A 22,735-nucleotide genomic window follows, 5' to 3' on the forward strand; every position below is an offset into this window, starting at 1 on the left:
ATAAGTCCCAAGGCAAAATTCTCAGACTTCTTGTGTCCATCTGCACTCAGTATGTAGAGATAAATATGAGATCCGTTGTCCCAAGCTCCCGCTTCAACCAGCTGTCTTTGGAGAGTGAGGAGTCAAGGCTATATTGCTGAAATCACTAAAGAGAACAGAAGGACCAGCCAACCATAGCACAAGAATAGCTGAACTGGGTTGCTTGGCTGCCTTCATTGTCTCTGGAGGCAGGGCAGCCTCTGACTGATTAGCTGACCAGGGAGCAGCCCCTTTAAATAGTGAGCGGCCTGAAGAGAGGAGAGCTGTTCTTCCCTCCTCTGCCTCATACCTCCTAGGAAGCCGCTTGCCTCTTCCACAGGCAGTTGGATAAAGCACTGAATTGTTAGGACAAGATCTGCTAGGAGCTGGTCTGACCTGCAGAGCCTGATTGCTGCTGCAACAATTGGCCAGTTCCTGCATATGGAGACAGAAGGCGGAAAAAACAGAGCCGAGAACCCGGGGCAGCAGGGAAATTATGGACTTTGAGGGCAAAAGCAGGGCTGGAGGACAACAGAAAAATCCAAAAAGGCCACAGGGCAAGTGGGAGAAGAGTAGTGGAGATAAAAAACATGGAGGGGAGAAAGCAATGGAGCAGTGTATTGAAATGGATCTGGGGGTTCAACCAGGACAGGGAGTTTTGGAGATCAAAGCAGGACATTGTGATGTCCAAGGTCTTGAACCTGGACCTCTGAGCGCCCAGAGAGCCATTGCATGCTGGCTGCCACCTGATGCCTGCTGAAAACTGCCAGGCAAGGAACTAGCAGGACTACAGCTGCAGCCATGGCAACACCCATGGGAGCCCTGACTGGAGGATCACCTGGCTCCACCAATTGGTCCAACCATGCTATTTAAGCCAGGAGGCAAGATAGGTAGCTGCCTGAGCAACTGAGTGATTCCTTATGCACAAGGGCATGTTTCCTGCATTCTGCACCCAACCCTACTCCTGTTTCCTGCTCCATTCCTGGCTCCTGCCTTCACTTGTACTTCCCACCATGCAGCTGCTATGTGCCTGATCCTGGCCTCACGCCTCTCTTCCAAACATTGCTTACTAGTTCTGGCTCTGACTGCCAGCCCCAACTTTTGACTCTGACTCTGGCTTGACCCTTGGCTTTAGCATTTGGTATCTCACCCTAGCTCTAATTCTCAGCTTCAATCGCTGGCTCTGACTCTGGTCATCAGGAGTTTGACTCTGGTTGTGACCGTCAACTCCATTCCTGGAGCTGGATGCCTGCTCCACCCACTAGGCCTGACTTCTGCTCTGATCACTAGGCCAGACCGCTTACATCCCAGTCTCTAACATACCGTCCAGTAAAACCCAGGACTATTGTGAGGTCTGCTCTTTCACCTGATAAGTCGCACCTCACCTGACTCCCTCCATTCTTCCTGATACAGTCATGTGACAGTGGTGAAGAAATTAGGAAAAGACCTGTTTTCTTCAATCACTAGAACAGGGAACTTTATTAGAATAAGGAAAACAGCCTTATCGTTAAAGCTACTCTGTCTTTCCCTCTTCTTGACTTCAGATCTCTTGCCTAGACCACTCCCCATCCAACCCCCTGGTGCCTGGCTTCCTGCCACAGTTTTAAAGATATAGTACTCAGATCCTTGCAGAGTTCGCAATTCTTCTCTCTGAAGTTTTTCTCCATTCTTCCTCCCCATGCTAAGATGCTGTGTGTGGCTAGGGGAGAAAATGGGCTCTGTAGGTTCAAGCTGCAGTACCAGTTCCAGCTGCTACCTCCACTGCTAATCCAGGCCAATCAGATTGAGTCCACATAACTCATGTATATCTGCAGCCACCACCACTTCAGCAAGCAGGCAAACACAGGTGCCATCAGTTCTCCCGGCTGGTAAGGCAGTGTCCAGCCAAGGACCAAGACTATGGCTGTCATGCAGGAAAGGCAGTTTTATTTCAGCTGTTAGTGGTGAAGAACATCACTGTAACTGATAGAGCATGACGTCTGTGTATGCGTACACACAAACAGAGGCTTTTCAAAGTTGGCCACTGATTTGAATATTAACATACTACATTAGACATTACTGATTCAGGATAAAGTTAATATACAAAGAATCTGGCTAAAGATTCTAGCTTGCTGGCTGGGGAGACCTCCTCCTATAAGTATGCTAAAAAAGGTGACCGAATTTCTAAATACCTCTCCTCTTTTTGGCACTTATCGTCTGTAGGCACTTGGTGTGAAAGCTTTTCCATTACATGGACAGTCCATATTTTACTATACCACAATTTCATAGCAGGAGTCACATTTTTCCAATAATGTGCAATACAAAATCTAGCTGTTAACAATAAAAAAAAAAATTCATTTGTCACACCTGAGATACCACTCTTGAAAACTTTCGCCTGGATGAAATCCTGACCCCTCTATAGTCAAAGACAAAACTTCCACTGAGTTGAATGGGCCCAGGATTTCATCCATTCTGCTATGCTGCAAATCCCACGCCCCTCCCGCCATGTTCCATCCCCACTAAAAAAGTGTACACCTGCTAGCTAAAACATATGGAGCCAAATGTTACCCACTTAAGGCTACAAAAATCTATTGAAATATTAATCCCAGCAAAGAATCAGGAACATATTGACTTATTTTCTATGAATGCATTATTCATCCACATCAGTTGTTGTTTTGATGGAATGGGTGGCAGATACACTTTGCAGATTTTTATTTCCCTAATTAGGTGCATACTAAAAGTTGTAGCATTTTGTGCAAGTAAAAGAATAAAACCTCTGCTATTGAATGTAAGTTCCTTTTTGAGCAGCGAAAAGGTCCTGAGGCCTTTCATGTCAGTGACATAAGGCATCGCACACATTGGGAGTTTTCTTTTTTTTCCCCCTTTTGAGATACATAATGTGATTCTGAAATAAAAGTGACAAACATTTTTTAACATTGCATATGTTCAAAGATCTCTGCCAAGAAAAAAAAAAGAAAGAAACAAACTATTGGGACCAGGAGCTAAAAGTCCCACAGTCCCATTGTGATATATAATGGGGCAATGTCTCTGACCTTGTCAAATTAGCACAGAAAGAAGCATTCTGAACTGTTTAAGGGGCTTAATGTGCATTTCTTAAATGAATTTCTAGAGAATAATTTCCTATAGGATGGAACCCAATTCTATTCTGTGCTCTGAAGAACCCTGTTAAACCTTGAGAGGTTTATGAAATATGAAAATGTAGTTTGCTAAAGAGAGAGCCTAGGTGGTCTGCAGTAAATTAACCCAGTACTGCTGATTACTACCATTCTTGTGAGTTTGCTCTAAGGGATTTCCATGCTTACAATATAATACCATTTACTAACTGCTAAACTAGATTTGCCCTCTGGCTGCAAGTCAGCAGATATAGGTGTAAAACATGGCTAGAAATTAGTTTGACTTAGAGCTACATTTCAAGACTAGAGCAGAGCTGTGTGTAAAGCACAACTAAATACAAATTGTTGCTTATTGTATTGTTTTCCCTGGTGAGCACGATGTAGTTAAGTTTTAGACTGCGATACAGTGATGGTCGGTGCCCTGCCTGCCAGGTAGAAATTACTTCTGCTATACTGCATTTAATATTTAGTGTTCAGTAAATCAGGATATGTCTCTGTAAGGGTTGTTTTGTAACAATTAACCTCAGAAAGTGGCTAGCTCAATTTGCATTATAATGAGACATTCATCCAAGAGACATTGAAGTTAAACATGCTAATCAGTTTTTATGCAAACACCTGAGAGTTGGGCACAACAATGGACTTGGGTAAAAAAACCTTTTATTAAACACAAATCAGTTTTCCAGTAAACACTGCCACAGACAAACTGATAAGGATCTAGTGTGAAATACAAGGAGATGCACCAGCAAGGCAATATTTTCAATGATTCCAGGTTGAATAGGAATACATTTACTATATTCTGAATCAAACGGACACAGTTAAAATCTTCATTATTGCATCAAAAGGGGGGAAAAGATTACATGATGGTAGAGAGGTGTCAGTGGGGACGGTTGCCTCTCTTTTCAGGAACATGACAGTTTTTCAGGGATATGACAGTTTTCTGTACTGTGCTGTATTACTAAGTTTACAGCCTTGCTTATGTCATAGTGAGTAGACTATCACTCTGTTTTTATATCCTCCTATAATTTTTATTTTGCAATTTACTCTGCATTTTGTACTCCAGGCCCAAAAGTACCTGATATTTTCATTTAAGGTAACTGGAACTGAATATTGTTCAATTGGGGTAACCACTGTTGGACATCTGGGAGAGAAGAGACAAGGAACTTGACTTTCAGAGGATGCCAAGTCAGGAATAGACATATGTACACTTGGTTAAGTGTAAAATAGACTGTGGTCCCCTCCTCCTGCTCCCCAACAACAGTGAAACAAGAGAGCTGGCGTTGGTTAGTGAGAGCAAAGGAACAGCCAAACAATCTGAAGGATGTCAGGCCAGCTGTAACGGGGTGTCAAGGTTCTTTTCTCTTTATCCACCCTGTTGGAAGGAGATACTGACTAATTTATGCAGACTCATTATGGCAGGTGTGCTTCCGGTGTGGAGTTAGGAGTGGCACTAATTAAAGGGATCGGGTCTCTACAGTGGAGAAGTCTCTGCAAAGAAGCCCTAAGAACAGCCAAGCTTAGGGAGAAAGCTTAGGCTGAAGTTTGTTGTTGTTTAAATTACCAACAAAACCATACCTGAAGAAGAGGGTAAGTGTAGACTAAATACAGTAGACCACATCCTCAGCTGGTGTAAATTGCTGTAACTCCACTGAAGCCAATGGAGCTTTGCCAGTTTACACTGGCTGACTATGTCTGGAGCACAGAGAACTGCAGCTGAATTTTGGGGAGGGTGTGTGGGAAGGGGAACCAGATAATGTACTCTCATCATATGAGCCTGTATGCTCGGGGTTCTACTGATCGCCATATTTGGGGTCGGGAAGGAATTTTCCTCCAGGGTAGATTGGCAGAGGCCCTGGAGGTTTTTCGCCTTCCTCCGCAGCATAGGGCAGGGGTCGCAGGCTGGAGGATTCTGTTGTGGGTGGGTCAGCTTTTGTGGCCTGCATCATGCGGGAGGTCAGACTAGATGACCATATTGGTCCCTTCTGACCTTAAAGTCTATGAGTCTATGAGTCTATGATGGATGATGATGATGATGACACTCTTTCCATTCCACTAGTTTCTCTGGAGGATATTAAACAGCAGGTACTAAAGACACACCTTTTTAAAATCAGCAGGTCCAGATAACTAGCATCCAAGAGTCTTAAAATAGCTATCTGAGGAGCTCGCTGGACCATTGATATTGATTTTCAATAAATCTTGGAACACTGGGGAAGTTCCAGAAGACTGGAACAAAGTTAACGTAGTGCCAATATTTAAAAGGGTAAATGGGATGACTCATGTAATTATAGGCCTGACAGTCTGACATTGATCCTGGGCAAGATAATGGAGCAGCTGACTTGAGGAAGAGGACTTGATGAATACAGAATTAAAGGAGGGTAATATAATTAATGCCAATCAACTTGGGTTTATGGAAAATAGATCCTATCGAACTAACTTGATGCCTTTTTTGATGAAACAACAAGTTTGGTTGACAAAGGTAATATTGTTGATGTAATGTACTTAGACTTCTCTAAAGCATTTTACTTGGTACCACACAACATTTTGATTAAAAATTAGAATGATATAAAATTAATACAGCACACATTAAATGGATTAAAAGCAGATAGACTGATAGGTGTCAAAATTTAATCTTAAACGGGAAATAATGATCGAGTGTTTGCATTTCCAGTGTGCTCCCACAGGGCTCGGTTCTTGGCCCTATGCTATTTATCATTTTTATCAATGACCTGGAAGAAAATATAAAATTATCATTAATAAAGTTTGCAGATGACAAAAATTGAGGGAGTGGTAAATAATGTAAACACTGACACAGAGCAACCTGGATCGCTTGGCAAACTTGGCACAAGCAAACAGTATACGTTTCGATATAGCTAAATGTAAATGTAGCATCTAGGAAAAACGAATATAGGCCATAATTACAGGATGACTGGCTCTATCCTGGAAAGCAGTGACTCTGAAAAATATTTGGGGTTGCTAGTGGATAGTTAGCTTAACATGAGCTCCAGTGTCCAAAAGGGCAAATGGGAGCCTTGGAAGTATAAACAGGGCAATTTCAAGTAGAAGTAATGAGATTATTTTACCTCTGCATTTGGCACTGGTTTGACCACTACTGGAATACTGTTTCTGGTTGAAAAATTGGAGAGGGTTCAAAGAAGAACCATGGGATTGATTAAAGGGTTAGGAAATGTGCCTTATAGTGATAGACTCAAATCTATTTAGCTCAACAAAGAGAAAGTAAACAATTATAGTCTGAAAGAACTGACATGAAGAACAAATATTTAATAATGGGCTCTTCAATCTAGCAGAGAAAGGCATAATATTTCCCTGGGCGGAAGCTGAAGCGAGACAAATTCAGACGGGAAACAAGGCATAATTTTTTAACATTAAGAGTAATTAATCATTAAAACATCTTACCAAGGGGCATGGTGGTTCTCCATCAATGGCAATTTTTAAATCAATATTGGATGTTCTTCTAACAGATATTATGTAGGAAATTATTTTGGGGAAATTCTATGGCCTGCACTACACAGGAGGCCAGACTAGATGATCACAGTGGTCCCTTCTGGCCTTGGACTTTATAAGTCTACAAACTGTTTCCAAATGTCAAAGTTTTCTTCTCACTTTTATGCAAAGAATGATTTTTAAAGATTGCCCTTGTTACAGAAATCAAGTATGTTTTTGAAGATAGTAAGAAATATTTTTATTTTATTGCTAATCTATTTATGTTCACCTTGATAAACATGTTAACGTCTAGTATTTTAAAATGCACATCAGAATAGATTATGGAAAACCATTCAATTTATAAGAATTTTTTTTTCTAGAACACTAGTTAGACCTTTTCAGTGATTACCAACTGATGGCCCACAGTAGACTCATAGACTCATAGACTCATAGACTTTAAGGTCAGAAGGGACCAATATGGTCATCTAGTCTGACCTCCCGCATGATGCAGGCCACAAAAGCTGACTCACCCACAACAGAATCTTCCAGCCTGCGACCCCTGCCCTATGCTGCGGAGGAAGGCGAAAAACCTCCAGGGCCTCTGCCAATCTACCCTGGAGGAAAATTCCTTCCCGACCCCAAATATGGCGATCAGCAGAACCCCGAGCATACAGGCAAGATTCTACAGCCGGACTCTCATTTTACCCGCGATGGCCCGTTAATGCCTATTTGACTAAAATCACATTATCCCATCAAACCATTCCCTCCATAAACTTATCAAGCCTAATCTTGAAGCCAGAGAGGTCCTTTGCCCCCACCGTTTCCCTCGGAAGGCTGTTCCAAAATTTTACCCCTCTGACGGTCAGAAACCTTCGTCTAATTTCAAGCCTAAACTTCCCCACGGCCAGTTTATATCCATTCGTTCTCGTATCCACATTACTACTAAGCTGAAATAATTCCTCTCCCTCCTTGGTATTAATCCCTTTGATATATTTAAAGAGAGCAATCATATCCCCCCTCAGCCTTCTTTTGGTTAGGCTAAACAAACCGAGCTCCTCGAGTCTCCTTTCATAGGAAAGGTTTTCCATTCCTCGGATCATCCTAGTGGCCCTTCTCTGTACCCGTTCCAGTTTGAGTTCATCCTTTTTAAACATAGGAGACCAGAACTGCACACAGTACTCCAAATGAGGTCTCACCAGCGCCTTGTATAACGGAAGCAGCACCTCCCTGTCCCTACTAGAAATACCTCGCCTAACGCATCCCAAGATCGCATTAGCTTTTTTCACAGCCACGTCACATTGCCGACTCATAGTCATCTTGCGATCAACCAGGACTCCGAGGTCCTTCTCCTCCTCCGTCACTTCCAACCTATGCGTCCCTAACTTATAACTAAAATTCTTGTTAGTCATCCCTAAATGCATCACCTTACACTTCCCACTATTGAATCTCATCCTATTATTGTTACTCCAATTTACAAGGTCATCCAAGTCTCCCTGCAAAATATCCCGATCCTTCTCCGAATTGGCAATACCTCCCAACTTTGTGTCATCCGCAAACTTTATCAGCCCACTCCTACATTCGGTTCCGAGGTCAGTAACGAATAGATTAAATAAAATCGGACCCAAAACCGAACCTTGAGGAACCCCACTGGTGACCTCCCTCCAACCCGACAGTTCCCCTTTCAGTACTACCCGCTGCAGTCTCCCCTTTAACCAGTTCTTTATCCACCTCTGGATTTTCATATCGATCCCCATCTTTTCTAATTTAACCAGTAATTCCTCGTGCGGCACAGTATCAAACGCTTTACTAAAATCTAGGTAAATTAGATCCACCGCATTTCCTTTATCTAGAAGGTCTGTTACTTTCTCAAAAAAGGAGATCAAGTTGGTTTGGCACGATCTTCCTTTCGTAAACCCATGTTGTAATTTGTCCCAATTGCCATTCACCTCAAGGTCCTTAACTACTTTTTCCTTCAAGATTTTTTCCAAGACCTTGCATACTACAGAAGTTAAACTAACAGGCCTGTAGTTACCCGGGTCACTTTTTATCCCCTTCTTGAAAATAGGAACCACATTAGCTATTTTCCAGTCCATCGGTACCTCCCCCGAGTTTACAGATTTATTAAAAATTATCGCCAAGGGGCTTGCAATTTCTCGCGCCAGCTCCTTCAATATTCTAGGATGAAGATCATCCGGTCCACCCGATTTAGTCCCATTTAGCTGGTCAAGTTTGGCTTCCACCTCTGATACTTTAATGTCAATTGCCCCTCCTTTATTCCCCTCTGTCCCGCTCCCTCTATTCCTAAGCCCTTCATTAGCCTTGTTAAACACCGATGCAAAATATTCATTTAGATATTGTGCCATGCTTAGATTGTCCTTAATCTCCACTCCATCTGCAAGCTTCAGTGGCCCCACTTCCTCTTTCTTTGTTTTCTTCCTATTTATATGGCTATAAAACCTCTTACTATTGGATTTAATTCCCCTCGCGAGGTCCAACTCTACACGGCTTTTGGCCTTTCTCACCGCATCCCTACATGCTCTGACCTCAATAAGGTAGGTTTCTTTGCCGATCTCTCCTCTCTTCCATTCTTTGTACGCTTTCTGTTTTTTCTTAATCGCCCCTTTGAGACGCCCGCTCATCCAGCTGGGTCTAATTCCCCTGCCTACTGACCGTTTCCCCTTTCTCGGGATACAGGCCTCGGACAGCTCGTGCAACTTCAGCTTGAAATAATCCCAGGCCTCATCTGCCTTTAGCTCTCTAAGTATGTTAGCCCAATCCACTTCCCTAAGTAGTTGCCTTAATTTATTAAAGTTGGCCTTTTTGAAATCGTAAACCTTAGTCACAGTCATAGTTTTATTTCTGTTAACCCTTCCATTTAGTTTAAACCAAATTAGCTCATGGTCACTCGAGCCAAGGTTGTCCCCTACAACCATTTCCTCAACGAGGTCCTCACTACTCACCAGCACCAAATCTAAAATGGCATCCCCCCTCGTCGGTTCAGCTACTACTTGATGAAGGAATTCATCTGCTAGCACGTCTAGAAACATCTGAGCCCTATTATTGTTACTAGCATTTGTTCCCCAATCTATGTCTGGGAAGTTAAAGTCCCCCATGATCACACAGCTCTTATTAGTTTTTACTTCCTTAAAAACATTAAATAGTTCTCTGTCCGCATCCAGGCTAGATCCCGGCGGTCTATAGCACACCCCAAGCAGTATCTCAGGGGAGGCTCTAGTAGTTCTTTTACCCAGTGTAATTGTTGCCCAGACAGACTCCGTCTTATCCATTCCATCACTTATTATTTCTTTACATTTTAGCTCATTATTGACATACAATGCCACACCCCCACCTTTACCTTTTTTCCGGTCATTCCTAAACAGCACATACCCTTCCATACCTGTACTCCAGTCATGACTACCATTCCACCACGTTTCGGTTATTCCTACGATATCAGGTTTCATTTCTTGGACCAGGAGCTCCAATTCCTCCATTTTGTTACCTAGGCTTCTCGCATTGGTGTATAAACATCTTACCATATGCTGTCTATCCATTCTCCCATTAGTTATGCACTTTGGTACGGACCCAGTAGTGTCCATCTGCCCCCTCCTTCTTATGTCCAATTCCCTACCCCTACCTATATCTGTGCTTTTCTCCTCGCCCTCTTTTTCAGTGTTGGAATCTGGCGTGGAGATCAACTGGACATCTCCCAACCGTCTCCCCCAAGTTCCTAGTTTAAAGCCCTTTTGATGAGATGAGCCAGCCTCCCTCCCAGAAGTCTATTTCCTTCCCTACTCAGGTGAAGTCCATCCCGCGAGAACAGCTGTCTGTCCCCGAAAGCCTCCCAGTGGCCATACATCCCAAAGCCCTCCTTATAGCACCACTCCCTTAGCCAGCTATTTATCCTCACAATCCTGTCTGCCCTTTGCTGTCCTTCTCTAGGAACAGGCAGAATCCCACTGAAGATAATCTGAGCCTCGACTTCCTTAAGCGTCTTCCCCAGCCTGGCATAATCTCCCTTGATTCTCTCTAGTGAGAACCTAGCCGTGTCATTCGTTCCTACATGAAGGATGATCAAGGGGTTCTTACCCGCTCCTTTTAGGATCCTTTTCAACCGCAGGTCCACATCCCGTATCTTAGCGCCCGGCAGACAGCACACCCTTCTGTTTTCCGGGTCCGCCCTGGTCACAGGCCTGTCTAACCTCCTCAGTAAGGAGTCCCCAATCACATAAACCTGCCTTTGCCTGGGGGCAGCGCAATCTACCAATCTATCCCCTGTTCCCTGCGGCCGTAACTCCTGTCTGTCTCTATTTTCCCTTATAGTCCCCCTATTGCCATCCTGAATCCTCCCGGGGCCAAGTGTTGATGCTACTTCCATCAACTCTTCCCCCCTGTGTATTGGACTAGCTGCCCTTCTTTTCTTCCTCTGCCTCCCACCATCAGGTACCACCTGCTGCGTCCCCTCCTCGTTAGCCAAACACCCAAACCTGTTCCTGAGTTCTATTTCCCCCTCACTAGCCCTCCTTTTCCTTGGCCTGCTTCTCACGGTCACATGCTTCCACTGCTCTTGTTCTCCCCCCGACATTCCCCCCTCACAGACCATAGCCCCCGCTTCCATCTGCACTCCTGAGCATGCCCCTTCAGCCACCCCTTGCCTTTGCTCCATTAGCTGCTCAAACCCCCTTCTAAACTCTACCAGGGTCTCTACCTGCATCTCCAACCCCCGAACCTTTTCCTCTAACAGGGCAAGTAGGCCCTACAGGCCTCTACACATACAAGCACTACAAAGACAGACGCAAGTACAGATACCTTCTCCTCCAATGAGACTCACTCCCACTTAAACTCCCCTGTTAGCAGCCCTGTTGGCCGGCTCCTGGGGGCCGCTGCTCGCTGCTAGAAACCAGTGGGGTTTCTCCTACTGGTATATGATTTCACACACAAATCAGATCTCCAGCCAAATCAAGCACCCCTCCTTTTCTCCAAAAATTAACAAACGGCCCAAGAGATTACTTCTGAATTGTTGCATTCATTGATATACAATAGTCTAGCATGCATCATGCTTTAAAATGTATCACACTGAGGACTTAGATTTGATGTGCTCCTAAGCACCAGGGAACACAACAATATAATGGGGAGGTGCTATACTGGGACCCAAGACAGACACAGTGACACAGCTGGACCTCCAGTCCATCTTTAGAAGTAGTGATGCTGTAAACACATGATTTTGTTAAAAACATTTGTACTGTGGCAGCACACAATGGCCCCAATCAGGATGCGGGTTCCATTCCACTAGGCGGTACACAAAAATATAGGAAGCTAGGGTCCTGTCTCTGAAGAGTTTACAAAAGAAAGGGATGATTATAGTGAGCAAGTAAAGGAGTGGGGATCTGCAGGCTGGAAGGCTCAGAATTAGAAGGAACTGGTTTAGAGAAGGCAAGAAAAGGAGGTAGCAAGTGCTATTCCCAATGTTAATGATTATTTACACCGATATATGTAGTCTGCAAACTACATGCCACTTTACAAACAGATTGAGTCACATTCCTTTCCCTAAAGTGTTTACAACTCAAGTAAAACACACAGAGAAGATAAGCACTCCCAATGCAATCCATGACTGCTACAGCTCTTCTGAACTCTTATAACAAGGCCTCCATTCAAGCCAGAGACAGGGATTTCTAAGAGCCTGGGGAAGACATTATATCAAGTTAATTGAAGGAGCTAGAAAAGCGCTGGGGCAGCACACTGAGCCAGAAAGGAGTAGGAAGAACCAGAGAAGGAGAACAGGACATAGGAAAGGTTCAAATATAGGACAGGCAAGGGACAAACATAAGGGAGGGTATAGATAACGTCCAGGGAAATAGATATGCTTTGTGTCTTAAAAACAATAGCCTAAGCCATAGAGCAAGATGAGAAAATAGCTTTTGTCTAAAGAACTCTTGCCCATCTGTTTTACTCTAATTTGCAGTCTACTTTGCCAAAAGAAGTCAGGCTCCCTGAAGCACCATTAAAATAAAAATGATTAGGAAGGGAATTGAAGCCAATAGTACTCACAAGTTGTGAGATGCAGATTTAGTTCTGGAAAAGGAAAGGTTGTTTGGTTGGTTTTTTGACATTTGTGGTGAAAAAGCACAAAATTGAAATAGGATCAGGCAAAACACTGAAAACGCATAGGGCTGGATGGAATATTTTCAGTTTCTACCATTACATCTGTTTTAGGATTTAATAAAACAGATACAAATAGCCCAGACTTTCAAAAATACAAGCATAAAGTTAGACCTCTAAGGCAAAGTTTAGACACCTAAAAAAATGGCCAGATTTTCAAAAGGGCTGACTAAGCATCTAGAACAGCTATTGACTTCACTGCTGGAGTCTTGAAGACCCATGGAACTCCGGAGAGTCAGGCCAGTTTTTTAGGGACTTAAATATGGACTTCAGAGTGTAACTTTGGTCATCCATTTTAAAAAAAAATTCGCATACAATTTTTGCATTCAACTCTAAAGTTGCTGAAAATACCCTGCTCAATTTATCACTTACTATCCCTGGACAATCTTGGTAAACAGAACCCCAAAGATACATTTCCAAGCTGAAATATCATATAGATGATTATTTAGGAAACCATTCTAACCTGAGCTATGCAAAATTAAACATTTTGTGAGAAAAGTATTAAACAAACAATGCTAGACACTTTGAAATCTGCTGGCTGTCAAAATATGGAAACAGGCATAGCTTAAATTTAAGACATCATGATTATTTTATTCATTCAGTCACTTTTTTCTGCTCAATTCTCCAGTTCAGTGCCACTTAATATATTCCATCAGAGTTAAGAAGAAAAAAAAGGAAGAGAAACAGAGCAGGAGGTATGGAGACCACTCTGTTGAAAGCATTTTGTTTCATAAAAAAAAAATAACCATCATGACAGTGTAGTTGTGGAAGTAGTTCAGGTATGTTAATGTTTGACATAGGTGTGAAATTTTAAGTAAGTAGACAGTTTCCAATGAAAAGTAATACTATAATAAAGTGAAAGGAACCTAAAAATTAACAAACTCAGAGATTATTTTCATCATAAAGCTCTTTGGTGTAAACCAGCTCTAAAAAACTACTGTCCCTGGTAGCTGTTCCACTGAAGCTCATTATATACATTCCCTTTACAGGATTCTCTTCATTTTTATATGAAAACTTTGTCTCTCAGGAACAACTTTACGCAGAGGATGTGTTTTTACTTTGCCTAGAAACGTCACACTGAACAGGAAATGTATTGTTTCAAATAGAATATATTTCCCTTTAGCCTCCATATAGCTTATTAAATATGATAATACTCCTGCTATATACGGTCCAAACTACCACTGATGTTTCGCACCTGCTTTGTTGTATTTTACATAGTCCTAATTTCAAAGGATCAGTTGCATACTTATTACTATGGTCTTTCACAATTTTGGGGTCAAACTAAGTAATCCTGAAATCTGATCAGGAAAGTTTTTTTTATTTCATACCTCATTGTGATTCTTGTTCAACCATTCCTTAATAGTGGTAAGGGCAATAACGGCAGCAGGCTCATTTGGAAAACCTGAACAAAGAATGGAAATAAAAAGAAGAAATGGGTTAGTTGTGTGTGTATAAATACATACGGAAAATATAAATGATCTGATAACGTCATGTGCCACAATATTTTTTATCAGCAGGAGCTGGGGATTACAATTGGTAAAAGTTTTCCAAATTTACATTTATCAACATTTTGAGTTTAAAGAAGGATGATTTGCAGTTTTTTAATGAAAATATCATCCCATTTTAATTCCAGGCATATACCTAGTCAATTTTTTTTAATTTTGAAGTGTTAAATTAAAAAAAAAACCATGGCAAGTTTTTTTCCCCATATTTTGATCAACTCTATTTGGCAAAACTCTATTATTCAAGAGTCGTAGAGTATAGGTCATACCACAGAATTGGAAATAAAACCTTTATATCACACAAACATGTATTATGTGTATGCTTCATAACATATAGAAAAACTCTTTTAGAAATATCTTAAGAGTTTTTAAACATCTACCTTTTTTAAAATCTATTTGCCTGTAAAAGCACGAGTCCAACTCTGAGAGCCTCATAAGGAGGAAAACAAATGTAACATACATTTTAGAGACCTCTACTAATCTACTATGTAAGATAACGTTGTAAATGTAAGAGTTTACTAAGCATAACATTTTGAATATAAGGTCAGATATTTCCGGATATACCAAAGATAGTGAAAAGAATTTTCCAACAGTATAGAGCTCATTGCCTTCATGGTTTGTAGGTATAAGACCAAACGATGTTTTCATTGCTTTTCCTAAGAAATTCCAAATTTGAAGGGATAGGCTATTTTTGTGATAAGTACTTTAAAAAAAATAGAACTGTGTCAACACTGTTCAGTGGGTTGGATTATTAAAATATTCTGGGCAGAGATAAAATTGTGGGTCAAATGCGACGGAGATGGGCAAAAGTGCTAGAAAGAAACACCCTTATCACAGTTTGGTATACATCAGTGTACATGTATAGTATTTTACACTTTATTCACACACCACATAGGTGGAAACAGTTCCCCACTTCCTGAAAGTGAAAAAAGAAAACCCCTCAATGGCCTTGATTGTCCATTGCCTTGCAGCTTGATGGGCCTAATTCTCATTTCTACTAAGGGTACATTTAGACTCACTTTAGGATCTCTTTAAATTGCCAGAGCAGTGACCATGACACTTAAGGAAACTCACCCCTTTGGAATTATTTTAATTGTTACGTTTGTGTGCCTTAATGTTAGCCAAACAGGCAAAAGTATTTACATGCTTCAAACGAAGTGTCCATTTGCTTTGAGTCATGTCTCCATAACATCATTTCCCCCAAAAGAAGGATTTTACCCTCATCAAGTGCACAGTTTTGAACTGACAAATGAGATGTCTACTGTCTATTAGTTTAGTAGGTTAAAACACAAACAGACATTAATAGCACTTGATTAGTATTAACATTCAATATATGCAAATGTTGTACACGTTTCTCATTAAAGAATAAACCTTTCCTTTTAGGGCCCAAAACCAGAGAGGTGCCAAAGACCTTCTACCCTTATTGAAATCAATGGGAGTTGATCAAAGGGGGTTCTCTGCAATTTGCTGGTATGATCCCCTAGGGTTGCACGTCCTTGAAACATTTAACAAGGATGCTGTTAAGTTTACTTGGTCCTCCCTCAGTGCAGTGGGCTGGACTTGACTTCTCGAGGTCCCTTCGAGCCCTACATTTCTATGAGTCTACGACTCTAAGTTATCAAAGCAATTCCTCATACCACAAACCAATGATCAGTTCTTTTTTAAACTAACAGAACCCAAAGTGGGCTCTTCTTAACACTATCAGACGGTCAAATTCTGCTCTAGCTGTATACTGATAACATTGACTTCAAACAAATGTGTGCGAATGCACCCCAGGGAAGAATCCGACTCTTTGTATGAATTTCATTTCAGTTGGGTAACAGACATTTAAAACAGACATCTGTTACATGCAAATTAATAAAACTCTTCCTATCAAACCAGGCCAGCATTTCCCTGCCTTGTATTTGACATGTCTGCATGGCCACACAATGGTTGGGTAGTAATGCCAAGCATATTTCAGACATCAAAATTTTACCATTGTTTATACATGGAATGTTTAGTTACAGAACAAGTCTACTTCTAGCAAGATTTGCCTTTAAGACTTGATTTTCCTCCCCACTGCAGGGTTCTTGCCCAAAGCTGCGATAAAATATTCTCAATTTTATGGAATTATAAATCCCTGAGTAAATTGTACATTATTTAGAAAAATGGTTCCATACTAACTAGCCTTAAACAGAAGTTGATCTACAAAATTGGTGCTCATTTACCACTAAATAGCCAGGATGTGAAAGAAACAGCTTGGGGAACAAAATAAAAACCCTGAACTCTACTTATGATTTCAAGAACTATCTTAAAATCTATAGGAGCCTTTTATGACAATAGTTACAAAAAAAATAAACCTAATTACTTTACACATTTTTTTCTGGCGATATTACTGAAAAAGACAATCACATCGGCTTTATGCATAACTAATACACAATGACAAACGGATGGAATTTCGCTTGCTATTTTGTACTCTCTTGGCACAAAAGGCCCTACATGTGCCTGAATCCAGTGAACATGAAAACATTTAGCTTTGTAGACTTAGGTGAAGAGACGAAGTGCAATGTGATCTTTTAAAACATGTTTTTGTTTTGTTTTTATCTTAAATCTGCATTTCTCAGCCATAACAGCCCTTGTCTGCTCACTCCCACCCTCCCTCCCGCACACACACTGTTTCCTTTCTGCACAAAAAGCAATCTCAGGGAGCACGTGGGAATCAAATTACTTGAAAGAAATGAGTTTGAGGAGCGTCATGGTTAACCAATTGCTGGAGCAGCAGCTTAGTCAGAATTGGCTAACGGCTCAATTTCACAAAAGATAAAACAGGTAAAGTAATAAGATCGACATTGGCCCATATTACTGCGGTGAATGTTCCTCCAGAATACTGAAAAGGACAAGGGCACAAAAAGCCAAGGGAGCATTAGCCATAAGGTACAAGCAAACTCTGTATCCACACAGCACATTATTTGAATTATTTGGGGGAGGGGTAGTATTTCTCTTGTGAAGTTTAAATTTAATTTAAAAGAAAAAGTTTATTTATACCCACAGCCCCTAATATGAAACAGGTTTTCCCAGATTCTCCAGTGGCTAAGATGGCAGCATCTTGGAAATAATACTGGGCAGCAACGTAAAAACATTGAGAGTCATCTTAGTTGAAATGGAAATTTTGATCTGACCCTCACCATTCTGCTGGGACTGCGAATTACCACTCACATTCTGTTAGCAGTAGCCATTTTAAAATCTTTTCCTTTTACTATAGCAATATTCCTATCACAGTTGGCAGGGGCTTATGTTGCACCCACTATGTTAGCAGGGCTGGCACGCTGTATAAAAACGCTGATGGATTTCTGCTGACTCACTGAGATAGGTGTGGTTCATTAATCCTACATTGGATTTAAGATGACAGAAGGAACTAGGGTCTGAGGCAGACAGTTCCTAGGGGATTTGAAAGAAAGAACTCTAGGCTAGGCTGAGCTTTGTTATGGTATTGTTATTTCACACTGCCAATAAAAGAATTCCAGAAAGTGGGGTGAGTGTGGGCACTCACCCAGTGTGTGTTGTTTTGTTGTACCAGATTGGGAAAGGACTTCAGCCATAACTAGGCCATGGATGCTACAGTGGCATAGCTCCTGTGGTGCGGATGCTGACTACAGCGAGAGAAGGGGTTTTTCCATCCTTGTAGGAACTCCACCTCCCCAACTGACGGTAGCTAGGTCAATGGAAGCATTCTTCTATCAACCTAGTTACATCTACACTGGGGATTAGATTATGTCGGCATAGCAGCACTCAGGGGTGTGGAGCCGTAGCTATGTCAACCTAAGTTTTAAATGTAGACTAGGCCTAAGCCTATTCACAATTCCCTGTAAGTTTCTTCTTCTATTATCCCAGAATATTAACATTAATAAAAGACTCAGAAGCTGCTATACATACTTGCTCAGTCTTCACAGCCACTGTTTTCTTTTCATACTATTCAAGATTGGTTAGCTGTCTTTGTCTTTAGCAAATATTGGTATATATGCTGATATGTTCATTCTCTTGATTTCCAAAAGTGTGTTATCAAAAAGGTGCATGTTTTAAAAATACGCTTTAGATAGCTAATTTAAATAAAAAGAGAATCAAAAGGATCTTTCATCAGTTTTTCCCTTACATGCTCCCTAGTTTTAAAAAAAATCAGTTATGCCTAGGGCTGGGCGGAAAAGAAGAATTCAGTTGTGTAAAAAAAAATATTGAGGTTTCACCATTTGTTTTCATTCCTATGTGGAACAAAAACGAGACTTTTCAATAACTTTCATTAAAGAGGAGGAGGAGGAGACCCACAGCCATGGGCGTAGTTTGCAAGGTAGGCGTGGAATTTGGGTAGGCATGGGAATTTGTCCCCTCCCCGATGCATATCCCTGTTGGCCTGACTGGAGCTGTCCCCCAAATATAAAAGTCAGACTACTCCTATGTCATAGCAGAACACACCCATAGTCCAGTAGTAGAACATTTGCCTGGGCTGTGGGAGATCCAGGTTCAAGGACCTTCCCTGCCCTTCCCTTTGGAACAGGGACTTGAACCTGGGTCTTCCAACAGCCCAAATGAGCATTCTAACCATTGGGCTATTGGCTTTTCTGGGCACTTGCTTTCAGTTCCATCCTGCACCTGAGAAGCCTTCACAACTGAAGTTTCATTGAAATTAAAACATTTCTGTGAAAAGTTTCAGTTTTGATAAATCATCTTTTTCTGATGGAAAAAAGTGTTATCGAAAAATTCCCAACCAGCTCTCATTATGAATGAACTGCATCCTTTATGCACCTTTGCATATATCTATTACACTTGGTGTCAGCCTGTGAAAGCTTCAAAGATCTTCAAACATACATGCTCTGGTATCTGTTTCGGGACATTTTATCTTCTTTCTTCCTAGGAATTACAACAGTGACCAGAGAAATGGTTTCTGAAACAAATTCTGTGCTATGCAAGCTGTTCCAATTCCCATTGTCATAATTCTTCGGAGGAGAGATGATAAAAGAATTACTTTGAATCATTTGAAAGAGATTATATAAAAGAGAGGCAGATCTTTTTAGGGAAGGAGGATGGTGAGTAGGGGTGAGGTGAAAGGGATAGTCATTGAGGATATCTGTTGGGGTCTCCATTCCATCTTCTCTTATTTCCTGGAAAATGATTAGCATGATTTATTCTGAGGACAAAGAGCACAAAACTCCCCTCCTTCATTAATTTATGGAGAACCTGATGAAATTCCCTGTAGTCAGACACTCTGGGGTAAATATTCAGCTTCTTGTGCTGTGGGAATTTACCAAAGGAACATCTATGCTATTGTTAAATGGTATTGCATGCCTAATTTGCCTGTGCAGTATGTGGAAAATGTCCAGTGAGTAACAGTATAATGAGGATTTTGTGGGAGAATATTAATGGAGTTCTATTTTAGTGACTTCAAGATTGTATAGAGACACTAAGGGTTTTATTACTTAGGATTGACCCAGAGTAAAGTTAAGTACTAAGGGTGAAAAATGTTACTGTCAGTTAGTATGCAACCAAACTAGCCTATTAACAACACATGCAAATACTAAATAGTCCACATTTAATATGAATATTAATGGAGTTCTATTTTAGTGACTTCAAGATTGTATAGAGACACTAAGGGTTTTATTACTTAGGATTGACCCAGAGTAAAGTTAAGTACTAAGGGTGAAAAATGTTACGTCAGTTAATATGCAACCAAACTAGCCTATTAACAACACATGCAAATACTAAATAGATCCACATTTAATATGATGTACTTCAAGATGATAGACACAGGCAATTTCTACTAGCAGACAATATTAACTGAAACAAATGCCAGGGAAGAGATTCACTTCAGTGACTTTAAACAATGGATAAGTGGCAAACTTAGTCAATTTAACGGGGACTCCTAGTGTTGTCTGTAAACCTACCCATAGTAGGAAACAAGTCTGAAATGGAGCTTGCGAACATAATCCATCTGCTGTATAGTTACTGATTCATTTCAGACAGCTTCTTACTCTCTTGTGGCTTCTAAAAAAGGTAGCTCTTTGTCCTTAATATAGTAATTTACATGTTTTAATGCTTTGCTTTCAAACAATTTATGAAACAGAAGTGAATATAAGTCTGGACAAAGTATTCTTATGAGTCTCTGATAACCAGAAAAGTAACTAAGATGGCATGTTTCTGTGTGCACCAAGATGTGCTAGTTAGTTGATATCGACTATATTCGCAAATCACACCTGATTCCTGCTGTTTTATCAATATGAAAAGATAAATAGAATATCTTATATTTGTTTTAAAAACTTTTCAACTCTAATCAATAATGTTGAAAGTAAAATCTAATAACCGTAACTCAATAAATCATTTTTATGTATTTTGGAATTACACAAACTATTTCTGAAGGCATTATTTTTTGCTGGTTAATTTTGCCAGTCCTGAAGTGTTTGGTATGTAGCAATGAGCAAAAGCAGTGGTGCTGGTGTGGCAATAAAGACTATTTTCTAGGTTCATCTTAAAGAGGTGTTCAACATTCACCCCCAAAATGTTCTGAAACCACACACTGATGCATGTGGGATGAAAATGTGTTCTGAATACACAACAGAACAGTGAACAACTGAGCTTCATTATGGTCATGTGGATTAAGCTTAGCTATTGCGGGCATTGTAATCATAACAGTGCAAGTCTATCATCAGACATGATGATGTAAAGAGACAAAAGAGCTATATATGATAACCCTACCTCAGGCATAGCTTGCAATACCTGCAGTTGTCCTTCAGTTGTGAAAACTGAAATCACCTAATGCTGGGGTAACTCATTACAATGGTAAATCTGACCTTTTTGGAAGCAAAGATGCTAGTGTTTTACCAACTAGCTTAGCCTTTTAGCTTGCTTGGCCATTTTTCTTGGTATTGATTTATATTCTCACCTTGAAAAGAAAGTTTGGATCAATCAGAGTGGAGGAGAGGGATAGGACGCATGGGCTTTCTGCCAAATGAACTATTTTCTTTAACTCGCACAGCCACACCATACCTCACAACTGCTTCCCCTCCCCTAAAAAAAAGTTTTTCTCACTAATATAGTTGAATGCAATATTAGTAAAACAGTTACTTTCGTGACATCTAGGTAGCAAGGCTGCAGATATATTAGTATAGGTTGTGGGATGTACCCAGGTGACAATTAAGTACCATTTGTGTCAAATGCCACCACAACCAAAAGAAATATGAGAAATCTCACATAATACATATGTGAAAATTTCTCAAGAAATGATCATGGCTCGCTATTCCTGTCAAGCAGGGGAATGTGCCTTTTAAATCTCTCCTCATTAGAAAATGCATGACCTCACCAGCAGCAGTTGAAAACTAAATAAACTTTTGAAAGAGTGACTGCAAATACATTCAAACACAACTCACAGATGGTAAGCGGGTAGTTGGTAGAGGGTAATTAATACAATAAATATGAACCTAGGAAATCCAGTGAGGAAGCAGACTGGACCAATCCTAACCCAAAACGCTCCCAGAGTGGGCAGTGGATTTAAAAAAATTAAGTGCCTTCCCCTCATAAAGAGCCATACTCTGGACAAATGGATCACCACAAGTTCAGCCACACCAAAGAAACAGGTACCAGAAGGCATCAGGTCAAACAGGAACCAGAAGGCGTCACTCTCCTTATCTGGCTAGCAAAAGCAAGATAATTTGTGGGCCGAGACACACTGACTTTCCTTACAACAGGGCTAGCTCAAGCAAAGCCTGTCAGAGAAATAAACCAATGTGGACTCATTGTTAGACTGATAGTAATCTCTTGTCAAATCAGCATAACAATCTACATTCATCATCTAGAATTTCAGATATTTTGTCTGTAAGTGTTGCTAGGCAGAGCAGTGCCTACGATTTCAAGCCAAAGGGTCAACTAGAGATCAGTGTCTCAGCCAGGCCAGTCTACACCTAAAAAAGGTTCAAGACAAAAGAACATATCACCAATTGTACCTACTAAACACACATTACATTTTGTCCAAATTCATTCTAAGTGGTATATTGATATTCTAAGGAAATTAAATGACATGCTAATCACATTAACAGCACAAGTGAGCATAGGTAGCAGATACTATCATTATGAGTGCCCTATGAGCAGGGCGATAGAGTGTAGAGCTAGGCAAATTTTTTCACGAGTTGTTTATTAGCTGAAAAATGTAGTTTTAGAGAGACCAGACTATTTGTGAATTCAAGTTGAATTTGGCAAGGAGTTTCAGAAAAAAGAAACAGAAAACGTCTAAACATTCTGTTTAGACATTTTCAAAAGAAAACATTTCAACTTTGTTTCAAAATTATGGTTTGCGTAGGAATTTAGCTAGATTCATTTAAAGAAAAACAAACAAAGGAATAAACACACCTAAAACCTAAACTAAACAAAAAATCTGAAAAAAAAAAAAAATCATTTCGCCTGAAACTATTTTTTTTCCAGTTCCGCCAACGAACCCAAACAATCATTTATTCACTCAGCTATAATAGAGAGACTAGCACAAACATGCTA

At 40.7% G+C, this 22,735-nt stretch overlaps 1 protein-coding gene across 1 annotated transcript in view; it reads right to left on the reverse strand.

Moving 5' to 3' along the window:
- Nucleotides 1–22,735, reverse strand: part of MACROD2 (mono-ADP ribosylhydrolase 2) — a 1,323,621-nt gene that overhangs the window by 359,976 nt on the left and 940,910 nt on the right. Inside the window, exon 8 of the mRNA XM_065401494.1 lies at nt 14,054–14,127. Coding sequence (XP_065257566.1) covers nt 14,054–14,127 — 74 coding nt within the window. The remainder of the gene's footprint in view (nt 1–14,053; nt 14,128–22,735) is intronic.

The sequence above is a fragment of the Emys orbicularis genome, chromosome 3 (genome assembly GCF_028017835.1).
Source record: "Emys orbicularis isolate rEmyOrb1 chromosome 3, rEmyOrb1.hap1, whole genome shotgun sequence".
NCBI lineage: Eukaryota > Metazoa > Chordata > Testudines > Emydidae > Emys > Emys orbicularis.